At 49.4% G+C, this 16,770-nt stretch overlaps 1 protein-coding gene across 2 annotated transcripts; it reads right to left on the reverse strand.

The window, feature by feature from the left end:
- Nucleotides 1-501: 501 nt before the first annotated feature.
- On the reverse strand, nt 502-12,851 carry ELOVL1 (ELOVL fatty acid elongase 1). 2 transcript variants are annotated; one of them, XM_010716219.4, is made up of 8 exons: nt 12,790-12,851; nt 4,325-4,386; nt 3,733-3,923; nt 3,497-3,577; nt 3,247-3,303; nt 2,798-2,903; nt 2,505-2,641; nt 502-1,977 (listed from the first exon to the last, which is right to left on the reverse strand). In XM_010716219.4, exons 2-8 carry the CDS (start codon nt 4,368-4,370, stop codon nt 1,723-1,725), a joined length of 873 nt encoding a protein of 290 aa, XP_010714521.1. In that variant the 5' UTR covers nt 4,371-4,386; nt 12,790-12,851; the 3' UTR covers nt 502-1,722. The 2 variants fall into 2 exon arrangements, with proteins under 2 accessions (XP_010714521.1, XP_085088037.1); XM_085231911.1 differs by lacking the exon at nt 12,790-12,851 and adding an exon at nt 4,504-5,385.
- Between the last annotated feature and the right edge of the window lie 3,919 nt (nt 12,852-16,770).

A 16,770-nucleotide genomic window follows, 5' to 3' on the forward strand; every position in this document is an offset into this window, starting at 1 on the left:
GCTTTCTGCAGAGACCAGCACTTCAGCATCACTCAAAGATGGCAACAGCTTTAAATAGATTCCTTTCCCTCCTCTTCAGAAAGCATCTGGCTGGCCTCCCTGCTGTTTTCCCCATAACCTGGGTTGCCAGAGTCTCTAATCCCCACTCCACCACAATTCTGCACTAGAGCCAGGACAGGATTTCTGAAAAGCAGCAGCAGCTTCTGCTGGCCCAGGTCCCAGCCCACACCTCTGTTCCACCCCAGCCATTCTTTAACAGGGTGGAGCCACTTTCACAACAGGAGCCTTGATACACTTCCTGCCCTGAGCACCCCTCTACCAAAGCACTTGGAAACAATCTGCCATCTGCTTCATCAGCACAGTACAGCCCTCTCCCCACCAGCACAAACCTGCTACACCAGCTGCTTCTCCCAGCCCTGCCTCCAAAACCACTGGGCAGGACCAAGCAGCTGGAACAGCTTCACAGCACAGCAAGCCAGGAAAACAAAGGGGGCAGAGCCATTTCTCCTTCTGTCTGTTTATTTGTGATAGAAGAGCAGCCCAATCTGACTGGGCCTGGCTCCTTCACCTCATCCTTAAGGCTACTAACATAGCTTTGGTTAGTCAGAGCAGGCAACAAGCACCAGGCCCAGGAGAGCCACTGCACTGCCCTGCTGAATGGCAGAGCACATCTTCACTCAAGCCTAGCAGAATCTGTGAAGGCAAGAGGTGTTTCTCATTACACCATAGCAGAGTATGCTACAACCATTCTCCACTGTGCTCACATCAGGCCAGAGCAGAGCCAGTTCCAGACAGGAGAGCCCAGCAGACAACTCTAGAGGCAATTATTGCTCAAGTCTTGAGTTTGCAGGAATGTAAGTCACCCAAAGCACAGTGAGCTTGGCCTCCCTTACTCCAGAACAAGCCACCAGCTGCTATTCTGGATCACATATAAGCATGGCTAAAAGCACATGCTCAGCACTCCACCCAGGCACAGGAAAGAAATGCAAGGCAACCTGGGCTTATTATATGGTAGAGGCATTTCAGGCTGTCACAACCCCACTTCGTACTAGGCATAAGGCATGTGTATTGTACTGGGCAGCTTTGGGCCTTTAAGTACCCCATATTTGCTGCCCCTACATCCTCCACAGCCACACCTGAGCACAGACACCAGGGCAGGACCCCCTCACCACCACCTGGGTATACAGGGACCACAAGGGACACACAGCATTGTGGCGTGGAACAAAGTGGCACAAGGCATGGTAGAGCAGGAGCACTCACGCTTGAGCTGGCAGCAGCAAGCAACCAGGGACAAGTCACTTCATCCACACAGGCTCTAATGAGCCAGGGAAGAGGAGAGGGCACCAGGACAGGGATCAGTCTCTTCTTTTGGTCCTACTCAGAAGGAAATGGCCCCCAGGCAGAAGGGCCAGATGCAGGCACTTGGGGGAATTCCTTTGGAAACACTGGAATGGGACTGCAGCCCCAAGTTGTGATGCAGGCAGCTGTCTCTCTGTTCAACAACAGTGAGAAACAGCACAAGCCCTCCCAAGAGCAGAAGTTGCCCACAGCTGCTCAGAGCAGAGGGGCTGGGCATGCAGACAGAGGACAGCAGGGCTGGGCACAAGGGTACAACAGTCTGTAGGCACTTGACTTGGCTAGTAGCACCCAGGAGCAGGGGAACAGGTCCCAGCTGCCTCTGCCCCGGGGCTCTCATTGGCTCTGGGAGGGCCAGGCTGCCCTCTAGTTGGCTTTGACCTTGCCGTTGGTGACAGTGCCATTCTCATGGATGCTGCTACCATTGTGCTGGGCTGCTTGCTGAGCCACCCTGGGCAATCGTTTGCCTTTGGTGTAGGACTGGTACCAGAAGTTGGAGAAGAGGATGAAGAAGATGGTCCCATAAATCCAGATAAGGTGGATGAAGATGGGAAACTGGTACTGGCAGCTGGGCATGAAGTAGTACTGGGAGATGTGGACGGAGACGATCACAAACTGTGCCTGGGGAACAAGGCAGAACAGAAACAAATATCTCATGAGAGTTGGCTTAACGATCTCCCACTATATACCTTTTTTCTAAATTAGATCTGTAGTCTCTATGCCCATTCTAAATACAGGTTCTTATAGAGAGGAGCAGCCACCTGTAGCTGGAAGATGCAAGCATGACTTTTAAAGCAGTGTTTGTCTATCACCCTCCCAACACACCTGCAGCCCAGAGACAGCAGGCTGAGCAGTCTCCATGCCCTCACCAGGCTGTTAGGGCTATCAGAGGCCACAGCAGGACAGAGCTGCTAGAAACCCAGAGTGGAACACTGAGAAAGAACTACAGCTCTTGGTTGCATCTTCTATAAGTACAAGCGCTGATCTGCCATTCACATCAGAGGCTGAGGACACACACTACTACTACAGAAGCACCTGGACCTTCTGGTGGATGGCAGGAGTGGGCTGAGGATATTTTTCCCTCTTTGTGGTAAAGCAGTCAACATGAAGTGGCTGACAGACATGGGACAAGTCTGGCACAGACTTACCAGCTGGATGGCTGTGATGTGCTTTTTCCACCACAGGTACTTTTGGAAGGCAGGTCCTGCTGCTGAGAGCCCATAGTAGAAGTACATGACCACATGCACCATGGAATTGATCATGGCATGGAATGATCCCATTCCCCCTGTTAGACACATGTGCACAAGAATAAGTCAATCATCTGCAGCAAAACAGTATTACCAAGAGAAAAATTCCTAGGAGCCCAGCAGTAGTAAAAAAAATGCCTTCCTTGTTTAGCTGATACCAACTCCACCTTTCCTCTGGCCATTTCCTATCTTACCTGGTCCAAACTTTGCTCCCCACCACCAGCTCCAGGGCAGAACAGAGTGATGGAAAAGGTGCAGGAATGTGACCTGTTCATTCTTCTTCCTCAGGACAAAGATGACCTGCAATGAGAGCCCAGCAGCATCAAAGGTCAGCATTCTGGGAGTAGGTGAAATAACCCAGACCACCACATTAGTGTTTGGTCTCAATGATGCTTCCCCCCCCCCCCCCCCCAAGATCATTGTAACCACACATTAAGGTACCCCACAGTTTCCAGAGTTATGATAGAAGTAGCCTCTGTGATTGCCAGAGTGATCTCCCCATCAGTGATATCAGATAGAACCACCAGCAGTTCAGACTGTAAGGGCCAAAGGAGGCACCTATCACCTCAAGTACACTGGGCCTCAAATTCCTGCCCAAAGCAGTGATTAAGTTTCCAAGAACAAGGCCTCTCCAGTAACTTACCGTGTCTGTCAGTTCAATGAACTTGGAAAAGACAAACAGCCAAGCAACACTGACCATCTGTAATAGAACAAGTTAACATGAGACCCATGTCAGTCAGAACATGCCCCGTGACCAGATCCCATCAGACAGGAACCCTGGAGTGACACTAAAAGCCAGATACCAAGTCATTTGCCTCAAAGGAGAGGCAGGGAATTTGCTGTCCCGCAAGCACTGAAAGCCATCCCTACTCATGAGAGACAAGAGAACTCACCCTGAGGGCCTTGGGGTCTTGTGAGAAGTCCACAGGGTCACATCGCCAGGTGTACCCAGTAAGCCACCCTGCCATCAGAAACTGCAACAAGAGCAGAGTGAGGTCCAATACACAAGCCACTGCATTTCCCAGCCCTGCTCAAAATACCAGAGAAGAACCCACGAAGCACTCTTCCATGACCCACACAGCCTGCATGGATTGCTTTGTATGTGCCAGACAACCTGCTGGCAACTCACCTCATAGACTATGTAGAGTGAGAGTCCCACCAGGAAGAAGTTATATAGCACCATGAACTTCTTCAGGTTTAAAGGCTTCCTGTTTGCCATTAGCCGGGGACCCAAGGAGAGTACAAAGTAGACATATGCCAGAAGGATGCCCAACACAAGGAACGGGGACTGCATCAGTGGATAATCAGCAATGCGGGGGTCTGTGGAGAAAGCCAAGGTGCACAGCAGTCAGCATCCCAACCCCGATCTGCTAACAGCAGTGATAACACCAGAATAAAGTGAAGGACATGAAAACCCCATTCTCCAAGGACAGGAGTACAGGCAAGGGGCATCCTGGTAACAGAGACTGGAGAACCCAGCAAAGCTGTATAAAATACAGCCTGAAGCTGTGCTTCAGAGCTGCCTGGAGGAGGGCACAAATGCCCCAATAGACACTGAGGCAAGACAGTCTCAAGTAGCCTAAAAACCCCAGAGCTGCACTTATATTAGGGCAGAACATGGCTAGACCTGCGTTATATCAGATATGTCAGAACACACCCCCAGGCCTGTGGCAGCACAGCACATAATGCCACCCACCCTGCATCTGCATAGAGCCACTTACCTGCTTTCTTCATGAAGTCCTGATACATAGTCACAATCCCCTCCATGGTAGTGGCAGTATGTCTGTGGAGAGAGGAAAGGCAGATCAGGCAGTAGTTGACCCAGGAAGGCAGCTTGCAGAGCACAGCCCTACACAACATCACATCTTGAGCTCAGCTTCAGGGGTCCTGTCATGATTACCTGATTGTCGTTACTTCCAACTGATTATAAACAAGCATCCAGTGAAGCCATGCACTTCCTACTCTTCCATGAACCTGATCCTGTCTCCTCAGCTCTGCTGGAAACCACTTCATCTATCACCTGCAGTTCTTCCAAGGCAGATTCTAACATTTCATTTAAGGAAGCTTCCAGCCCAAGCACCGCATCTACATCTCCTTGATCTTATTCTTGCTGTAACACGCTCAAGTGTTAACACCGCTCACAGCCATGATGTTGCAGAGCAGAAATCCCATCCATCCTATCCCTTCCTCCAAGAGGCACAGGAATCACTTCACGAACACGGGCCTGGAGAAATGGGTCCCCCCCATGGCAGACTCCCTGGAGGATTACTGCTGCCACCATCAGGAAGCACATGCTGATTCAAGCTACAGCTGAGAGGCTGAAGTGACCTTTTTTCCCACCAGGGAGCATCCAGTAGCAGTCACACCAGCATCCCTCCTTCAAGTTTGACCAGGCAGGACAGCAGCAAGCACCACACAAGGCTACGAAGCACCAAAATGGCATCAATCATAGTGGCCTGCTATTTGCCTTCCCATTCACCACTTAAGACAGCAAGTCTGTACCACCACAGCAGCAGTGCTAGCTCTGTGCTCACCCATTCACACCCTGCTCCACTGAACTGGGTATTGCCACTTACCTCCCTCCAACAAGCCCTTTCAGATCACTGCCTAAAGTACCCCTTCAAGTGAGGCTGCAGAGCAGCCAGCACCCCCAGAGACCCCAGGAACCTTTGTTGGCAACAGAGAAGGCACTTCCAGGCACTAAGATTATCCCTCTCCACACTTAACAGAAGCCAGAAAAGCATAGCAGGGACTACAGCATCCTTGAAAGCTACTTAAGGCTTCTGCTGTGGGAAGGACAGTAAGCACAGATCTTGAAAGCCACTGAGCTTTAAGCTGCTCTCACAAGAGAGAGAGAGCACGCAAGCTCCAAACTTGTCTGTTGAGTTTCAGACTTTGACCACAACGTCCAGCTACACCTCTATTTGCTAGATTGAGTAGCCCTCAAGTGTTAGTTCCCAGCACAGGTACCTGACTTTTCAAGCTCGGTGTTTATCTTATCAAGCTGAGTGAGTCAGTCTTAGTAAAGACATAAGACTTCTGTGGAGCACTTGCCTGTTTGGGGCAGGCTGGGATATGATAGTATCAAAGGCACCTACAAGCTCAGAGCTACATCTCACACTCCTAAGAGAGAAACAAGCTTAGAAGCTACGGATTACACTTCTCAACCAAATGCAGGGAGAAAAGGCACTGGTCTTGTCCTGAACAGAGGCTCTGGGCACACACCAGGATTTCTACCAGAGTAGAACTAGAAGGATTATGCTACAAACCTTATGGAAAGAATGCATGAGTTTTTCCCTCAGCAGCAGGATATTGTTCTGTTTAACAGAGCTAATAGCAGCCACATTTTTAGGCACTCCAAGGTCCTTGAGTCTTTGCAAGATCTGGTATCCACACTGGCATGCTGCATGGTCCTGAAAGCAGAGACCAAAGCCTACCTTGCTCAGTAAGCAGATGCAAGTAAGTCTCACTCACTTCCACCTCCTGAAAGGTAGCCATGGCCTTCAGATGGAGCTGCAGAAGGGTGATTGTAGAGCAGACCCAAGCCTTACTTTCTGCCAGGCAAGAGGATGTGAAATGCATTGGCCTTCCTGAGTCACAAGGGCTCCATGCTGTCCCACACTGGAAAGCCAAAGGGCTTGCAAGTCTCCAGGTGCCTCATCCCTCCACACAACACCAACACTTCAGGTCCCTCTGCACACTGAGAGGATTTAGTATTCAGTCAGGCATCTGCTCTTACCATGCTACCCTACACAACATACCATAGGAGTCTACAGCACACAGGTTAGTACAGAAGAAATAGTTGATCTCCTCTGACTCCAAGATCCTGGTCCTCTTGTGCAAGAAACTGGGAGGAAACTGGAGATCCCAAACTGAACCTTGATTAGCTCAAAGGAAGTTAAGAAACAGGTTCGAGCTTCCCAAAGCACCTTGGGGCACAAACACACCCCACACGCTGCCTGAAGGCCTTGCAACACATCTGCTTCCACCACTCACCAACAGGTTATCACTTCTATCTCAGGGGAAGTTTCATTTGCAGGCTAGAGCAGCAGGCCAAATTCTGTCCCAGTAACCAGCACTGAGGATTAGATGCTTACTTACACTAAGTGTGTACACTGCAGATTTCCAGCAAGCTATGCAGCCAATTTGTGCTATTTCAGCAAGAACTACAAGGCCCTTTATAACAAGACCCAGCAGCCTGACCACAGCATTGTGAACCAGTGACAGGCAACAGCTCAACCCGTGTAACTTTACCCCACAGAGCACACACACCTTTCAGAACACTTATCTTTCACCATACAGCAACTATCACAAGCAACAGGGCGAGCTCCAGCAGCCTAGTAGCCAGCACTCGCATTTCATCAGTACTCAAGTCAGAAATCACTCTCATAATAGGCAAGAAGGCAAGCCACCATAATCTCCCCACTAGTTTAATTACAGACAGCACTAAAACTGTCTGGCTGGTGACTGCAGAGCTGGCCTCGCTGAACTGGCTATGGCAGGCTTGGTCCCCATGAGGCTCCCAAGGGATCAGCAACCCTCGAAGGTCAGGAGATAACCAACTGACTGGATAACAAGCCAACCCTCATCCCTGACCTACAGGCTGGCAGCAAGGCTTGTTGACTGCTGCTGAACTCCACAACCCCAGGGAAAAAAGCCTCCTTCAAAGCTCATCCTCCCCCAGCTCTACCCCAGCACAGCAAAAACACCTGTCCAACCTCTCAGAGCTCTGGACCCCAAAGGGGTCTGGCAGTGTCTGTGCACACTTCAAGTGCTTAGAGCCCATATTTCCCAGCAGGGCCATGGGGATCTACAGTTCAGAAAACCTGCTGATGGCAGCTGCTACTGCAGAACAGGACTGAGCACCCCAGAACATAGCAACTTTGAAGCACACACACAAGGCATCACAAGCTGGTACCTCCAACCGTCACCTACAGCAGCCAGCTCCAGCATGAGCTCTCCTTAGCTTATATGCAAGTGAACTCATCAAGATGAGCACAACAGCATCTGCCCAACATAAAACAATAGCAACCAGAGACTAGGCAGCAGGAATTTGGGCATCCCTGATCAGCAGCACCCTGCTCTCTATGAGATCTGAAGGGGAGCTGCTGTAAGACTGAGGTTTACCATGAAGCAGTGAGAACTGGATTTTCTCCCTCTGCAGCTTCGTCTCCAGGAGGAAGAGAGGACAATACAGTGCACACTCAGTTTAATACACAGCATCTTGGGAAGAAAGCTCAAGCACATACAGCAGAGAGCATCCAACAGGAGAGCTGTATTTAAGAATACGGTGGTACACTGAATGATCTCAGCCATCGTGTGAAGACTCAATAGGAACATGGCTGTCCACATGCTGAAGTCAAATCTCCCCCCCCTTCCTGTTCCCCAAGAGAAATGAGAATCTAAGAAAAACGCCTGAGCCCCAAGTCACAGAGCAAAGAACACCAGCCTGGCACAAGAGCACAAGATGCTATACTTCAGATGCGGAAAACAAAGCCAAGAGACTTGGGTACAGTAAGAGAACAGAGCTGCCCTAGCCTGACACCTTGGCTCTGAGGACTGGTGACAGATGGACTGACCAGGGTCTAATGACAACTAGTCCCAGATCTCCTAGCCCAAGTGTCAGCACAAAGCTTCCTGGTGAACTCTGTAGTTAACACCATCAGATGAGATCCTATTTGAATCACACATTCGTTACTTCCTCTGGTTCAGCTATTTCATGCTGAACGAAAAAGGACATTGCTTACAGCCTGAAAAGAGACAGTCAGCATCAGTATACTTTCATGTCAATACAGAAGAGTTGTGTTCCTAGTGAAGGGGCTAACTCTTAAGCCCTTGCTATGCAACAGCTCTGGCAACACTGTTGCTACTGCCACTACTGGAGATGAGTTGGCCATGCACTGCTCCTTACACATCAGCTCCAAGCAGCATAATGTGATTGACCTGTCTGGAGCCGAGCAGTTTCCTAATCCTCAGCAGGTGGGTGTTAACACCATACACTCTCCAGTAGAGGCTGTAAAACCTTTAGGCTTTTGGACAGCATCTTATAAAGATTACACCCTCTCTTTCCCATGCGTGCTAGAAGGAAGAAATGAGAGGAGACTCCCAGACTAGCAGGCAACCTGCAGAGTCTGGGTAGTCATCAGATGCCCCCAAGCTTACAGGGGAAAGAACAAGCAGCAATAGGGCTCAGTAACCTTGTGCAGAAAATTCTCAGAAAAACAACTTGCAGTGAGAGGCCTGTATCCAAACATGTTTTTTTCCCCAGGGACAGCATCTTCCTGAACTGACCAAGCAAGCTGTCAGAGTAGGCTTATTCTTTATCATACCCAACAATGGTGACTCCATGTTCAGGCTATCAGTACAGAGGAGAGCTGTCAAAGAGGCAACACTGGAAGAAACTTTAACACTGCAAGGAACAAGAGTGAAGGAATAAAGAAACTGGGCAAAACTTCTTTAGAAATAAAAGCAACGTTGTCACAGTGACCCTGTGTTACACTCGCATAGTACAAGATGAGGCAGAGATGGCTGGACTACCTATCTGAAAAAAATGGCACACAGCAGCCCTACATGGTACATAGCAAAGAGCACCCAAAGAATAGAATTAAGTAGGTGATGAAGGAGGACACACAGACCAAGATGGGCTGATCCCAACAACTACTAGAAGAAGTAGGTCAAAGCCCTCTGGCAGAGGAACACTGATCACCCCTATCTGCATGTGGGATGGGCACAATACCAGGGTGCTCATCTCTGTGGCTTTCATGATCATGCAAATGCCTCACAAGAGGGCTCCAAACCCATTCCCACAGTGTCTGTAATCATTACACAGTAATAACCAGTGTGCTGTCCCATCCAGGCATGAGCACTAATTGGACAGGGACACTAAAACAAGATGGATATTTGAAGTCTACAAAGCAAGCAGCAGAAAGACTCTTGAAATCACTCTAATAGCTCTGCCCTGACTATTCAAAAAGCCCATTACAAACTCAGAGCCACTTCTCACCCACGGAAGGGTTCACTGACTACAATTTACCACGCCATCAGCTTTGGGCCTCCCTACTCCCTGCACAAAGGGCAGCACAGTCACACAACCACCTTCAAACAAGAAGAGTTACGTTCACTGGCAATACTAGAGGTGCCAGAGACTCCAGCATCATCATAGCTGTACAACAGAGCTCAATAGCCCTAAGGCATAACAGGTGGCACCTTTAACAGGGTTTATGAGCATGAGGCCTCATTATCTCCACAGGTGCAGATTGATCACTGAAAGCCAAGTCTACTGCTTCTCCCACTTGTCCCATACAGAGAAGGAAAGCCTCTTAGGACTAAGTAGAAGCAGCATGGGATATAACTCCCTATGTATACAGAACAAGTCTATTAGCAAACCACGAGCAAGTAGTTTATTAGATCAGTGCTCACAGACTAAGAGCACACCATGCAAAGCTGGAGAATTTGCTGCCTCAGTGACGCTTATGACCTGATTTGTCCTACAAGGGAATGATCAACCTGAAATTAAACAGACTCCAAAGAAGAATCAAGAATTACCAGGCCCAGTTAGCATCCCCACAAAACTGCAGTCCCAGATACAGCCAGACACAGGCCTGTTGTTGTGGAAAGGCTGAGGCAGGGAGTTGACAGCTACAGCCTGTCATCTCTGAGCAACAGCAGCCTCACAGCTCCTGGGGACCAGCTCCTCCCTGCAGGAGCTCAGGCTGCCTCACCTGTTTGACTGGCAGGAACCAGACTTTCCAGCCCACATACTCCCACCACCTGACAGCAGGGCACACTGTAGCACAAATTCAGCACAAAAGCATAGAAACAGGCAAAATCTCTTGGGTCATCTCAGGTACCATTCCCAATACCTCTTGAAGCTCATTCCTAAAGGATCACAGCCCAAGAGCTGTGAGGACAAACTGCTCACCTCCACTCTATGACAACAGTGCGGAGTCAATCACACAGTAATGCAAAAAAACAGAATCAGAGCATCATGGAGATGTAAAGCTTTTCTCCATCATGAAAAAACAGATCGCTTGTTTTCATCTAAAAAAAAAAAAAAAACATGCTTCAAGACAACTCTAGGTCAGAATGATTTTACTGCCTCTTCTGAGCCCATTCTGTCAGTTTTACTAGAACTAAATCATATTCCTGTCCCAGAGGACCATACAAACACTCCATAACTAATAGACTTACAGGGAAACAGAGACAAGAACACTATGCAGGGCAGGAGCACAGAGGCCTGGGCTGTGTGGGTGGCATGGCTTAATCCCTACACTAAGATGCAGCAAGGAGAGTCTACTGCAACAGCTGGCATCATGCTGCATCTCAAAGGAATTTGTTGTCAGCAGCAGCTCACACCCACAAGCTGAAGGGGCTCATCTCTTTGAAGAAGATAAGGATACGGGAGCCTCAGTCAAGCCCCAAGGGCTCAGTCAACTGTTTGACTCTGTAAGCCATCCTTAAGAAGCCACCCAGCAGGTCTGGTGGGAAGGTCAGCTCCATCCACTTAGGAATCTGCCCTGGCTGCATTCTAGCAGAAGAGAAGGTGGACAATTTTGGGCAGCACCGCAGGATGGATGCATTGCTGCATAGACAGCCCTGGCATGGGGATGAGATGCTCTGAGGGATGCACTAGCAGCAAAGTACCTTGTGTTATCCCACACTGCCCACCAAACAAATGCATGAGCCTCCACCTGGGAGTCACCTCACTTCCTCCCACCCTCCAGAACCAATGCATACAGCCAGTGGGACAGCATCAAGCAGCCCCTCTGCACTGCTCCAACAGCAGTTGCGGAAAAGAGTCCATACACTGAGGCACACAGACTGCCTCCCCACTTGCCAGAGCATCCTTACATTTACATTGCCTCATCAGGCCTTGTGAAATCAAACCTGCAGCTTCACCAACACTGTGTATCACCACATAAGGCCCATGTACATGAAATACAGATCAAGCCCAGCACTGCCTACAGGAAGTCAGATAGATGACCATTTGGCCACAGTTATTGCAGTTGTGCAGCACACACAGACCTCATGCACAACAGCCTGAGTACTGTTGCCACCAAGAAGGTGACAGGGACCTCCTCCCACCGGCATTCCAGAGCAAGGGCCAGAGGGAGGACCGGCACCTACACCAGCCGGCGCTCAAAGCTAACATTGTGCTCCCGGCAGAGGCCTGGTACTGCCATCCTGACCGGAGGAGGAGGGCAGAGGAATCTCTCAATGGCACATTGATGCTGAGGGCTACGTAGGAGAACGCTCCCCAGCCTCCGTGCTGCCGGCGGAGGCCGCTCACGCTTCACTGCGAGGAAGCCCCACCGCAGCCCCAGCTGCGGCGGGGTCCGCCTCGAGCCCAGCACGGTGGGCGCCGGGCCCCTCACGTCACCCGCCACCGGCTGCAGGCCGGAGGGAGGCAGCTCGGGCCGACAGCCGCCCCTTCCGCCCCCGAGCAAGCAGCGGGGCGGGGTGAGGCTCCGCCGGGGCCTACAGCGGCCCTGAGCCCCGCAGCCCGGAAGTGCGAGAACGGACGGTTCCGCAGCCACCGGGCCGCGCCGTAACACGCCGGGCACCCCGCGCCGGCAGATGGCTGAGGCGCTCCGCCCGCTCCAGGCTCGGGGCACCCCCGGCTCCAGCCGGCTGGTGTTGTCACCCTCCTCCCCCGGACCCCCACGCGTGTGACAGCCCCTCTCCGTGCCTTCCTGCCCGCCGGCGGCCGCGCCCGGCGGCCCAGAGCCTCGCCACCTGCCAGAGCTGTGTCGCAACACCCGGCCCTCCCCATCGGACCACGGCCACCCCAGGCCCGGCTCTCCGCCGCGGCGCCCACACTGTCGCTCGGCCTGCGGGACACCGCCCGTCTCCTCCCGTGCCCCGGAGCATCCCGGGTGACAGCAACGCGGGCGCACGCGGCTGCTGCTGGCGCTTCCTGGCCCGCGGGCAGCCTGCCGCACAGCAGGCACATGGCAGCCCAATCCCGAGCTTTGGGGCACCCCTACAGAACGGCCTAAGGCTCTTCCAACAGCAAACCCCAACCCACCAGCCGGTTACACATCTCGTCCCAAACCCTTTTACTTCCCTCCCAGTAACCCTCGATGGAGAAGATCGGACGCAGTGCTCACAGCCCCAGCGGCCGGCTGGCTCTCCCGCCCCACCAAGCCCCACACGTGTACGGAGCACAGAACACACATCTACTCACCGCCTGCCGCACCCCGCTTTGCCCGCCACCACGGCTGCCCCGAACTTATATAGTACTGCCCTGCCCCCCACGCTGCTGACGATTGGCTTAGAAGGAAGATCCCCGCCCAAAAAGGGCGGAGCGTTTCTTTCTAGGCCAATCGTCGCTAGAACTGCAGCCCGCCCATTTTATGGCTACGCCCACACCGGCATTACCTCAGGGCTGGGGTTGAGTAGGGATCTGAAATTTTGCTGGGACGGTGCTGGATTTTGAGGCGGTATTGGCTGATTCTGAGGGGTGAGGCAGCTCCCTAGAGAGGGAGAGCGATAGACAAGTGGCATGTGTTGTGTTGTTGTTTTTTTTTTTTTTGTGATATCACACCAGCTATTGTAAGCACTTCAGAACACAGAGGGACTCCTCAAAGACTTCCATGTCTGACCGCATTGTTGTCTCAAACACCTTTTCATTGTTGTCTTCACGTATCGAACTTTATCATAAAATGTTTGGGCTTTTATCCATGCTCTTCTGATCTGAAGCCTGTTTCAGAATTCACTGTTCTAATTCTTAGGAACCATCTCCTAGCTTAAATTGATTCACGATCAGTTAATATCCATTTGCTCTTGCACCACACTCCCATAGATCCTCACCTATGTATTTATGTCCATTGTATTTGTAGATAGCAATCATCTCGCTCTCAGCAATTACATGGATGACTAAACCAGCTTCCTAACCTGGCTGTCCCTGCACCTACTGCCCAGGCAACACTTCTGGTCATGCTGCTGTTCAAGTTCCTCCTGAAGATGGTGACCAGAAGTGGTGGCACACTCTGTGGTCACCTGGTGAGAATTCCCCACTTGGATGGAGCCAAGGCTGTGCTTGTCGCATCCTTCAGGTGCTTGCAGCTCACAAAATCCCAAAACAAAGTAAAGAACTGCACTCCTGGTGATTTTCATGCCTATTCTGGTGATACAGAGTTCCTTTCCTGCACTGCCAATGCCTCACAACACTGGATTCCATCAAATTTCACCAAAATGCTCCTAATATTTTTGCTAATATCTACAAAATATCTCAGTGGTAACCTTCTGTGTGTCCTGATGTGCTCCCTTGCACCAAGCTCTGTGTTCTTCTGACCTTTAACCACTCCTTCCCACGTGAAATTCCTCCGCTCACCTCTGCCCCCACTGCCTACCAAGGTTCCCAGTGTATCATCTGTTTCCCTGGAGTCCACGCAGGGCAATTGCTTTATAGTAAGTTTAGACAGACGTAACAGACTGTATTTTAACCCACTTTCCATTTCCGGTCCATATGCTGAGTTACTCTTTAATCAAACATTACTAATATCAGACAGGCAGGCCTGCAGCTGGCTGGATCACTCTTCTCCCTTGTTAAGAATAAGTGTCAATTTCATTTGCTACCTTTCATGTGTTTCGTTTGTTTTCTTTGTTCTTCTGTTTTGAACTATTGATCTCTAAGTTGATTCTTGGTCCTGTTAAATGGAAATCTTGCTATGCTGTTTCTCATGAAATGAGAGAACACCAATGAATTCCTTCCCACTCCCTGCTAGATAGTTTTCAGCCTCGTATCCCCAATCTCATAACTTTCTCTAAGCATTCCTTCTCTCCTCTGGATCCACCCTTGCTGGCAGGCTTGTCAGGCTCTAAAACTGAGCCCCAAATTGCACAGCCCAGCCTCTTCCTTCTACTGGAATAAATTTCCAGGTCACTCTCTTCTGCTCAGAATGAGACTTCTTTCTCCCCTCTCAGTCCAGGACTCCAATTCCCTGTTGTGTCTACTCTCTCCACCATTATTTCTGCTGGTATTTACTCTTTGACTTTCCATTGCTACTTCATCTTCTGTTTCTGTTTCTTCAACAGAACGGCGCTGGTCAAACTAGATGTGACTGGAAGACAACACAGGTCCTAGAGATCTCCGGTAAGGACTTGGCTAGTCTGCTGAATGTTTTGGAGCTCCAGACTTCTAGCCAGGAGCATGACCACACAAAGTGAAGAAAATCCTTCAAAAATAAAGGAGGATGAAGGAGACAAAGCCACAGATTGACATGACCTGTCATGTACAGGCTGGTGTTCCCAAAGTGTTGGGAGAGAGACTTTTGTAAATGGATAATCTGCTTCAATCCTGAATCCTCCCTGTATGACTCAAAATCTGAGAGAAAAACTACTTGCAGCCAGCTAGGCATGTTGCTCTGGCTACAGTATGGGCTACAAACAAGAGATGATTGTGTCACACACCTGCACGAGGGTGCCTTTACTACACCAATTGCTTGTGCAGCTGGCAGAGCCCTTTATTTTATTAGCAGTTCACCTGCAATTCAAGAAACAACCTGACTGTCAGGCTCTTGTTTACAGTAGCATGGGTTGTGTATGGCCTCTCTCAGGTACACAGGGCCCCAGCTTTGGAGAATTTGGGCACCTTCCTCTACCACTTATCTGGAAGAAGAGCTTCCACTCTGGCTTTAGTGAGGAACCAGCTGATCCTTCTCAAGCCGGAGATCTGATCAGACGGATGTAGGTGGTGAATCTCTGCAATCTGCCTTCTCATTGTTCCATCCACCAGTTGTTATCTTCTGCTCTTGCAGAGCCAGGTGCATTTCTGTTTTTCCTCATTGCTTTGTCTGTGTGCAAAAAGCAGGTGTGTGCTAATGTAACTTGCTGAAGGCGCAAAGATGGAAGTCGTCAGTATAGAGGATTATCAGACTATCAGATGGGAAGGTCTGTAGGAACTAAGCAATAAAAAAGGAATGAAGTTCGAAGAAAGGTTATGACCTTAGGGAACAGTAACAACAATTTAATCTGTATGTGATGAGAGGTGCCGGTGTGGTTTCTCAGCATTGCACCTTCTCTGCTCTCAGTCCTGAAAAATAGCTCAGAGTCACCGTGGGTAACTGCATGTGTAGGGATAAGAGGGGCTTCAGTGTCTCCAAGCCTAAGATCCATCAATATTTTCCATGAGTAGTTTCTCAGTTCCTATTGCAGAGGTAGAAATTACCTCAGCTTTTTAAGGACCTAAAATATTCTTCAGCTCATGTCTGATTTATATAATAAATTTATATTTTCTTATTTGTTCACTAAATATATAGCTATGTTTTGTTGTTTTTTTTTGTGTACAAAAATTTAATCATGAGTAAATGATCTCATGTGGTAAAAATGTTGACATTAATCAACTAAAGAAATCTTAATGACAATAAAAAGTTAAAATGAATCCACTGAAAAGTAAGTATGTACTCTTGGTCCTGTAATTCTTCAGTGGTCTTTGACTCACATAATAAGCAAATTCACCTACTTACTTTGGGATTGAAAAGATGATGTCTGAGTCTCTCCCATCCTTTAATTTTTAATCCTGAATAGTCAGGAACTTAGCATGGGGTCAGATAGAAACCATAAATGTAATTGGCTCTGTAATATTATTTAATGCTTCTCTCTTTCTCCCGAGGCTGGACCCTAAAGTACTATCCATCACATATCATTGCTGCACACTTTCTCTGTAATCCAAGATGAAAAATGAGAAGTTGATCATGTTGACAGCCCCAGAACATCCAAGAAAGACTCCTACATCACCACTGTGTAGTTCTGAGAGAATAAAACTAGGTTTTTCTGGCCACTAAAAGAGGAGACAAATACACTACTTGGAGCCTGAAACTCTATTAAGTACCGCAATGCAGGCACATATTTCAGTAAATGGAGATGGGCAGTTAGGTCATGCCTGAGTGTGCATGCTTGGTTAAGTTGATGCTGATATGCTGCCTCCTTCCATGGTTGATATCAACATTAAATGACTCATTTGCACAAACTTGCATCTGTTATTTATGCTGATTGCATCATCCTGACAGTAAAGCACAATTACTCCACCACTATCAGTGCTTCCCTCTCCCACTTCAGCCAGAAGATCAAAATACCTTCAGTCTTGGAATCCAAAATCCCTGGGAGCTGCTCAAAAAGGACACACATTTCTGTAGCTGGCAGGCATGAAATGACTCCACTCAAA

Source organism: Meleagris gallopavo, chromosome 10, assembly GCF_905368555.1.
Source record: "Meleagris gallopavo chromosome 10, MGAL_WU_HG_1.1, whole genome shotgun sequence".
Classification (NCBI taxonomy): Eukaryota; Metazoa; Chordata; class Aves; order Galliformes; family Phasianidae; genus Meleagris; species Meleagris gallopavo.

Excerpts from the sequence above, each read along its gene's own strand:
- ELOVL1 (XM_085231911.1), bottom strand. The coding sequence starts at position 4,616 with ATGAAGTGGTTTCCAGCAGAGCTGAGGAGACAGGATCAGGTTCATGGA. Across the intron at positions 3,578-3,732 it reads CACTCTACATAGTCTATGAG|TTTCTGATGGCAGGGTGGCT; the intron begins GTGAGTTGCCAG and ends CTCTTGTTGCAG. Across the intron at positions 2,904-3,246 it reads TCATTGAACTGACAGACACG|GTCATCTTTGTCCTGAGGAA; the intron begins GTAAGTTACTGG and ends CTCTCATTGCAG.